Below are 9,764 nucleotides of genomic sequence, written 5' to 3' on the forward strand. Positions count from 1 at the left end.
TATATATATATATATATATATACACACACACATATATAAATATATATACACACACATCTCCAATATGAATCAAGTATCTAAGGAAAATGTCATTATTTTTTTACTTTAATGGTTTCAGTATACTGTTACTGATTTTTTTTTTACATCCAAGTCATTAATAAAAACTCAATTCATACATCAAAAAAATCTATTCAATATAGACAATCATAAACTCTTGAAAAGAAAACCTTACTACCTTAAAAAAAAAAAATAAACAAAATAAAAATCTGCTTCACTGCTTAATATTTGAAAAACTTTTGTAAACCAAATCAAAGTCGTGGTCCAAACACTGTCGGTCGGTCGGTCTGTCTGTCAGTCAGTCTGTCCGTCTGTCTGTCGGTCTGTCTGTCTGTCGGTCTGCCTGTCGGTCTGTCGGTCTGTCCGTCTGTCGGTCGGTCGGTCTGTCTGTCGGTCTGCCTGTCTGTCGGTCTGCCTGTCTGTCTGTCGGTTGGTCTGTCTGTCTGTCGGTCTGCCTGTCTGTCTGTCGGTCTGCCTGTCGGTCGGTTGGTCGGTCTGTCTGTCTGTCTGTCTGTCGGTCTGCCTGTCTGTCGGTCGGTCGGTCTGTCTGTCGGTCGGTCTGTCTGTCGGTCTGCCTGTCTGTCGGTCGGTCCGTCTGTCTGTCCGTCTGTCGGTCTGCCTGTCGGTCGGTCTGTCTGTCTGTCGGTCTGTCCGTCCGTCCGTCGGTCTGTCTTGAGACTTCTCTGTTTGTTGTGGACTTTAGCTTCTCAGTCACGTGGTTCGCTAGAATCAAATGAGCATTTGCCTTCTCATTGTATCAAAATAAAAACTCTTCATACAAAACTAAATAAACTGCGACTTTCTTAATGGTTAAGGCATGACAATTACACGTCGTGTCGGTCGGTCGGTCCGTCTGTCTGTCCGTCTGTCCGTCGGTCTGCCTGTCTGTCGGTCGGTCTGTCTGTCGGTCTGTCCGTCCGTCGGTCTGTCTTGAGACTTCTCTGTTTGTTGTGGACTTTAGCTTCTCAGTCACGTGGTTCGCTAGAATCAAATGAGCATTTTCCTTCTCATTGTATCAAAATAAAAACTCTTCATACAAAACTAAAAAAAATTTTTTTTAAATTAAACTGCGACTTTCTTAATGGTTAAGGCATGACAATTACACGTCGTCATATTAAATGCGCACAAATCTACATAAAAATAAACAGAATGTGTGACGTTGCATCTTATATTTCTTTTTTAGATTAGCAGCTCACTGGCTGGCAATTGTCATCTATCATCAAAGATATGTAACAATTTATAAACAACATAAATGTAGTATAAAAATCGTTGGTTCTTATTTGTAAATCGCTTAGATTTTAAGTACTTCACGGAAAAAAAGAAAAAAGTATATTTATGTCACTATAGACATTTGCAAAATGTCTGTTGAACAGATTCTTATTTTATAGGCAGTAAGATTAAATGCCTCATGTTTGCTGACTTTCATTTCAGATGGCTTCTGAAAGTTATCTAGAATAAAACACTGAAAAAGGTTAAAATAGTTTAATTCAACCAAAAACAGTTTGTGCGTGTAACACATCATGCAAATGTTGCATAATTTGTGAATGCCTGCAGCCGTTACATGGGAAAATAAGTATTACATAATAGAACCAAAAACCTGCAGTATTGATTTTATATACCAAATTTTTCATTCACAATATTCACAACTCATTATGGTCTGCTTTTGTTTGTGTACATCTGACAGTATTTATTGTAGTTTTATATTTATATGGAGGGGAAAAGACATGCAACATTTTTCACTTTGCATTAGGTAACAACAGAAAAATGGTCGACTATTTAATTCCATTTTAAAAATGCCAATGTATTAATGTAAGATGTGTAGTATGCACATCTATCAAGCACAAACAACCCACACAAATCATCATTTGATTTTAACCGAACTTTATTTCGGCTGTCAATTGCTGAGGAACAACACACTCAACATTGTTTGATTCTAACATACAAAAAGAAAAGAAAAATCCTTAAGGATTGTACAAAGAAATCATTTATAAAACCTGAAAACAAATGTGGAAGTATGAGCTCAAACTAGGAGTCTTTCAATAGCCATCTGCACAGACTGAATCTGAGGTTTCAGCTGCGATCCCTCCTTAATGGTGACTGATGTGGCAATGACTGGTCTTGACACTCCACATGCACGTCCAAGAGCCTGTTTAGAGCGCACAAACACATACGGCACGTTCTTATCCTCACACAGCAGCGGCAGGTGCAGGATGATCTCTAGAGGTTCGGCATCAGCCGCCATCACAATGAACTCAGAAATCCCACGGTTAAGAGTTTTGGTGGCTGTGGAAGACAAATGAAAAATCAGAGCTGGCAAAAGTAACATTCACAATATGTAGAAAATTAGTCACTTGAAATTACACTCAAGTCACTCATTTCGCTGATTAAAGCTTTGTTTTGACTTTGTTTCCCATTCTCAACCACACAGCTTGAAAGGGCAAGTTTTAATGGGGTCATATGACGTTGCTAAAAAGAACATTATTTTGTGTATTTGGTGTAATGAAATGTGTTTATGCGGTGTCAGGCACGTTTATAAACCAAATAACTTAAGTCATTTGTGGATTAGTGCATACTGGAGACGCGAACCGTTTCAAACGATTCAGATCGAGTTGGTGAACTGGTTCGACCGGTTCACTAAGAAGATCCGGTTAAATAGAACGATTCGTTCGCGATCCGGACATCACTACACGAGACAAAACCAATAAAACCCATTACAAGCGAGGCATGTGTTGCATCCAATCGGGACATAATTACGGTTTATAATGACTTATACTGTCTTTTTACGCGTTGCGTATCACGCTGCGTAAACATAAAACCATGTCTGCATTTGTGATCGGAGAAATAACAAACAACAAGCCTATTCTACACTGCTCAAAACTCACGTTTGAATCATCATTGACAAATTATTTAAATATAAAAAAACATACTTCCAGGCTGTGAGTCAGAAGCGCCAGACTGTTCTTGCAAAGTTGGAACTGCCCAACTTTATAGAAACAGCCTTTGAGCACAGACGCATTAGGCTACTGGTTCAGGAAACAGTCCTCATCCATCCTCCATAAAATGCGCAGCACACATCTGAATATTTGGGTTGAACTGTTCTGGAACAGTGTTGTAAATACAACTTAACCACTGATTTCTAGTCGTGTCCTCTTTTGGAAGACCAAACAAAGTAGTTTCGCTTTCACAACGAAACACACAGCGGCTCCACAACATGGCAGCGGCGGCAACAGAGAGAATAAAAGTTACGCCTTCTTTCTTTGCGTGAACATTTGAGCGGCGTTATGCAAATCTTCCCACATCGTGACGTAGACATGTGGGGGCGTGTTAGAACGAGCCGTTTTAGGTAGGCGTGGTTGACTCTTAACTTTTATAAAGAATATCTCTTTGGATTTGAGACTTTAGTCTTTGCAACTTTACAGATCTTCTTTTTGCACCAAGAGCTTGTAACACTCCCCTTTAAATGGGTAATATACTGCTGGGTGTTTAATAAAAGTTGCCCGTCTATGCAGTAGAAATGCTTCTTTTTTTTTTTTTTTAAAGGAAAGAGCTGTGGTGAAAAAAAGTAGGTAAACTGAAACACCCACAATGCACCTGACATAAAGGCAGAAGTTGTGTAGTTAAAAAAAAAAAGAAGCAGCAGCAGCTCTGGAGCCGTCCAAAGTCTACCGAATGTTTTACATCATCCGGTGGACTTTTGCTGACAATAAAATGAGGATATCTTGGTGCAGGTAACATGGAAAAGTACACAATGTTCATTTACTTATACTGTCGACGCTGTAACAATGCAAAGCTGGTTGAAAATCAGCAAACGTACCATTTAAGATGCTCAGAAAATGTTATAAAATAAAATACTATGAACAAATATATACACAATTAAAAACAGAATAAATGATAATCAACCCATCAAAAAAAAAAACCTGTGCACTTGCACTTGATGAGCCTAGTTGGGCACAAATTACACACTTAGGTTATTAAGCAGAAGCGTGATTACTTGGATTTGTACAAGTTGAAGTAATGGACCCGTGATAGCACGGGCAAGCATTGTTAACGGAGCTATTTACCTTCATTTGCCCCCTTTCTCAACTGCTTGTAGTTGGACGCCTGCTGCACCAGGTCCAGAATGGTTTTGGAGAGCGTGGCGTCTGCCAGAGGATAGGCTTTCGGGTTCACTTCAGCTTCAGTCTGTGTTAAGATGACAAACAGAGCAAAGCGTTATCAGCACTCAACTCCAGAGAGCTAACCAAACGACACTGATGATCTGCGTGATGTCTGATAACACGGTATTCTGATCTACCACTCACATGCGTCTAAACACATTCAAATAAGGTGCAATGTATAAACACTTATCATTTCAGAAGGTAAAATTCAACTAGCTACACGCTGAATGTCGTGAAGCAACAGCTTAAACTAGTAAAGAACCCCACACGTGATACTCACCATTGTGTTTGATGTGTTTTAATCAGTGACTAACGTAACTTATAAACACACAGGTCCTCTCGGCAAGAGCTTCACGGAGGACAGTACTATTTAACTAAACAGAAACACGTCTAGAGGTTAGCAAATAAACAAAAGAAATAACTCTAATGACCAGCGAAGCTCTAGGATCTTCAGCACTCCGGCGACTCACAACACGTGTTTGTGATCGGCACACTGCGCATGCGCTCATTTAACCCACTTCCGGCAGTCTTTTTTTAATTTTTTTTTTAAATCTTTATGAAACATAATTACATTTGAGCTTAAAGACGTTCCTTATATAATGTTAAATATTATGAAGAATATTTAAAAAATGTATAGAATAAACTACTCCCCCCATCTCGAATTCAGCACTGGTTTCGAAAAAAAACCCGGGGCAAGTTCAAGCTCAAAACGGTGTGCACCGTTTTGCTACGGTTTCCGGTTTGAACGACATGTTTCCTGGAAACAGTGTGCAACGGGCTTTGAGATGCGTTTTCAGCAGCATGTATATAAACCACGCGGTATTAAAGAGACAGCTCGCACAATGTAATTAACATCCAAATAAATTCACAAGAGCAAGTATATTGTTTGCACATGTTTATTTACATTAAAGGCGAAATAACTGAAATAATAAGAGCACAAGTATAGATCTGGAACTTCTTTAAGTCTGTCTAAATATCCTAATATAGATATATATCCAGTAGAGTATCCTAATATCCTTTCCTTAGGAAGGTGTGCTAAATACTGAATAATGTAACATAAAAATACTATACATATTTATATATTTTCCTATTGTAGTATGGAGTGACACTTTCATAAACTTTTCTATACCCCTCTGATTATATAATGGTAAATATTACAATATCATAGCACGACAACAGTGATCAGCAATAATGATAAGCCTAATAATCACAATAAAAATAATAAGGTCATATAGATCATAACACAGTCTCGGAGGTAAGAAGTGGATTATCCTTCACCTGAAATGTTTGTCTTTTCATCCTGAAATGCGAGGCAAATGTTGGATCACAATAATTAGGAACCACAGTTTCCACAAATCCCTTCATTTGATTGGGATGTTCTCTTTTATTCTGGAGGGCAAGGGCAGTGACTGTACCATCGAGCGTATTTTGCTGCATTAAACACGTATTTATAACGATTTCATCAGGCTCTGAAAATTCTTCAAAAAGAACACAAAGAATGGCCTTCTCAGCTGCTATAGTCGCAACTCTTGCGTCATCAGAACAGGGTGTTCAACACATCACCGTTTCTGTTTGAAAAACGTTTCGCACCATTTTTGTCGGGGCTGAACGCAGCCCCGATGTTTCGTTGCAATTTAGTTTGATCTCTTTTTTTTTTCTTTTTTTTTATTTAGTTGATGAACCCATGAACTGTAATGGTTTTAACTGATCTCGAGTCAGTTATAACGTAGCTTAATATTTAATTAACTTTAATAAACATGATATAATGAAAAGTGAGATCTAGAGTTAAGATCCTATAAAGAACCAATACTGTCTAAACATAAAACAAGCTGCAAATAATAAAATAACAAAAATGAAACTGATACTTCATATCAAATGGTAAGGGTTTATAGGCAGTGTTGGGGAGTAACTATAACGGCGTTATGTAATTTAATTACAAAATTGATATGTAACTAATCCATTACAGTTACTGAGAACAAAATGCGTAATTAAATTGTTTTTGTCGGGGCTGAACGCAGCCCCGATGTTTCGTTGCAATTTAGTTTGATCTCTTTTTTTTTCCTTTTTTTTTATTTAGTTGATGAACCCATGAACTGTAATGGTTTTAACTGATCTCGAGTCAGTTATAACGTAGCTTAATATTTAATTAACTTTAATAAACATGATATAATGAAAAGTGAGATCTAGAGTTAAGATCCTATAAAGAACCAATACTGTCTAAACATAAAACAAGCTGCAAATAATAAAATAACAAAAATGAAACTGATACTTCATATCAAATGGTAAGGGTTTATAGGCAGTGTTGGGGAGTAACTATAACGGCGTTATGTAATTTAATTACAAAATTGATATGTAACTAATCCATTACAGTTACTGAGAACAAAATGCGTAATTAAATTACAATTACTTATGAAAATGTTAATGATTACAAAGGGGATTACATCTGAATATGTTCTGCAAAATACTAGGATATGTTGAATAATGTTAATTTGTTGCTTTGCCTGTCATTTAAAGGCTGTTTAATGCTAATGCTTTTGCTTGGTTCTCTTTGAATTTGCAGTGCACCACGTCTGCCAATTTCATCAATCCAGATTGCCACTGAAAGCTTTAGGCTACAACCTGTCTGAGAGCTGCCACCATGGCGAGTGATAAAAAATGCATTCCAGTGCAGGAAATTTAAAAATCAAAAATCAGAATGATCGCAAAGTAAAAGTCTGATTTTGTGGTGGCTATGCTTTAAAATGACATTATTATAATCCTAATTCAAGCGATGAACTATTTTGAAAGTCTGATCAGTAATCAGTGTTGAGTAGGCCTAGGCTACTACTACTGCTGCCTGGTTTAAATGTTTGAAAACAATTAACAGTTGAAAACATTCATTAGAAATTTAGAAAAGTAATCAAAAAGCAATCAAATGTAATCAGTTACATTACTTTAATGAAGTAATTGAAATAGTTTCACTACTTATTTGTATATGTATATGTGTATGTATGTGTATGTGTGTGTATATATATATATATGTGTATGTATGTGTGTATATGTGTATATGTATGTGTGTGTATATATATGTGTATATATGTATGTGTGTATATGTGTATATGTATGTGTGTGTGTATATACAGTGGGTACGGAAAGTATTCAGACCCCCTTAAATTGTTCACTCTTTGTTATATTGCAGCCATTTGCTAAAATCATTTAAGTAAATTTTTTTCCTCATTAATGTCTCAGACTTTCCAAATCCTTCTTCCCTTGAATTAAGATCATAATTATTTAAAGCACAGCCACCCCAAAATCAGGCTTTAGCAGCTATGTTTACTTCGAGATCATTCTGCGGTTAAATACAGATTTATGATCATAAGATATAGTTTAATACTAGCTTTTTGAAATCAAAATATTTGCATAGCTATGACAAGTAACACTGGCATATAGCAATGCTTTGGGGGGAAAAAACTGTTAATCTTTAAAAAAAATAATAAAGCATACATAAACCCAAACAGGAAATAAAACAGTTATTGAATGAGCATGTGTCCTATTCTGTGTCCTAAACTCCTGAAACATTGGTGTCTCATATTTTAGAGCAGTCAATGCAGTTTGGGAAAGAAATAAATCAAATCTGTATCTGTGTGTGTGAAAATGTTCAGATGTAACCCCCTTTGTAATCTTTAACATTTTCATAAGTAACTGTAATTTAATTACACATTTTTTCTTAGTAACTGTAACAGATTACAGTTACATTTATTTTGTAATTAAATTACGTAATTCCGTTACATGTAACTAGTTACTCCCCAACACTGAACAGGAAAAGCAAAAACAAGGAATAAATTGATAAATAAACCATGACTGCATAACAGCAAAAGTAGGTGGCGATATGCACACAGGATGTAACACGCCAAAAAACGGAAGAAGAAGAAGAAGAAGAAGAAGCAGAGCGCGAAGGATTCTGGGTAGGACATCTTTAGGTCAGCCATATTGGGGTGGTCTGTGTGAAGGAGAGAGAGAAGATGAGGGGGATCCGGGGAGTAAACCAGTTATCGGTGAGAAGTTGTTTAACGGGGTTAAAGATGATTAGTCGAGGTTGTGTCGCGTGGTTTTGTGGTGTTTGGGCGCTCTTGCGCTTTAATTCCGTTTCCACCTAGAGAAGCAGAGCGCGAAGGATTCTGGGTAGGACATCTTTAGGTCAGCCATATTGGGGTGGTCTGTGAAGGAGAGAGAGAAGATGAGGGGGATCCGGGGAGTAAACCAGTTATCGGTGAGAAGTTGTTTAACGGGGTTAAAGATGATTAGTCGAGGTTGTGTCGCGTGGTTTTGTGGTGTTTGGTGCGGGTTCTCAAGATCTCACAGACGCTGGCCTTGTTCTCAGACAGCCAAGCTAGATAAGAGAGAGAGTTGACAGTTCAGCTCTGTGTATCTCATCTCATCTCATCTCATTACCTTCGTCGTTTAATCCATGTTTTAAATGCAGAGGTTTTCAATCTGCGGTCCCTTTCCTAAAATTTACAAGGGATCTATATAGTTTCATGTATAAAGGCTGTGAAATATTACTGGCCATAAATATGTCCAAATATTATTTGAGGAGGACAGAATGAGAAGCACCATAAATGCAATATGGGATCGAGAGAAATGTTTACTGAATATTATATTACTGAATATTTATTCTTATTGACATGCAGTGCATTAAAGGGGTCATATGATGCTTTTTTTTAAAGATCATTATTTTGTGTATTTGGTGTAACAGAATATGTTGACATGCTTTAATGTTCAAAAAACACATTCTTTTTCAAATACTGTACATTATTGTAGGTCCTCTATGCCCCGCCTCTCTCAAACGCTTCGTTTTCTACAAAGTCCCTCCTTCCGACAAGCGCAGTCTGCTCTGATTGGCCAGCTGACCCAGTGCATTGTGATTGGCCGAACACCACAAGCACTCGTCGGAAATGTAACGCCCCTTACCATAATCACGAGCTTCATCTTTCAAAATAAATGTAAAGACAGAGCCCGAAAGGGGAACAGAGTCGCGTGACAGACACAGTGATGAAGCTGGTATGTGTTTGTGATGTGACCCCTCTCTCTCGCTCTCTCGCTCGCACACACACACACGATGAGCAAAACTCTGCATTTGAACAATCAATAGCAAATACTTAAACTAATAACAAAACAGTAGCTGATTCAGAAGCGCCAGATTGTCATAGCAAAGTCAGAATGACCTCCTCATCTCCTCATCCTCCTCATTCATTTTATGGACGTTCACGAAACGTCCATAAAATGCATTGCTGTTCTGTTGTAAATAATCTTAAAGATTCCTAAATGCATGATTGGCCAGCTATCCAGTGCATTGTGATTGGCTGAATACCTCAAACGTGTGACGGAAATGTTATGCCCCTCACCATAGTGTGATGCCGTTTTTAATAAAAAAATGAAAACCCATTATAAACGAGGCATTTGTTGCATCCAGTGGGGACATAATTACGGATTATAATGACTTATACTGTCTTTTTATGCGTTGCCTCACGCCGCGTAAACATAAAACCATGTCTGCATTTGTGATTGGAG

The 9,764-nt window shown here is 37.5% G+C and overlaps 1 protein-coding gene across 1 annotated transcript; it reads right to left on the minus strand.

The window, feature by feature from the left end:
* Positions 1–1,921: 1,921 nt before the first annotated feature.
* On the minus strand, positions 1,922–4,711 carry LOC107596616 (NHP2-like protein 1). The gene is made up of 3 exons (XM_016287373.1): positions 4,495–4,711; positions 4,119–4,239; positions 1,922–2,340 (listed from the first exon to the last, which is right to left on the minus strand). The coding sequence occupies exons 1-3, from the start codon at positions 4,495–4,497 to the stop codon at positions 2,078–2,080; spliced, it is 387 nt and encodes a 128-aa protein (XP_016142859.1). The 5' UTR covers positions 4,498–4,711; the 3' UTR covers positions 1,922–2,077.
* Positions 4,712–9,764: the final 5,053 nt, after the last annotated feature.

Source organism: Sinocyclocheilus grahami, unplaced genomic scaffold (genome assembly GCF_001515645.1).
Source record: "Sinocyclocheilus grahami isolate Dianchi unplaced genomic scaffold, SAMN03320097.WGS_v1.1 scaffold221.1, whole genome shotgun sequence".
In the NCBI taxonomy this organism is placed as follows: Eukaryota; Metazoa; Chordata; class Actinopteri; order Cypriniformes; family Cyprinidae; genus Sinocyclocheilus; species Sinocyclocheilus grahami.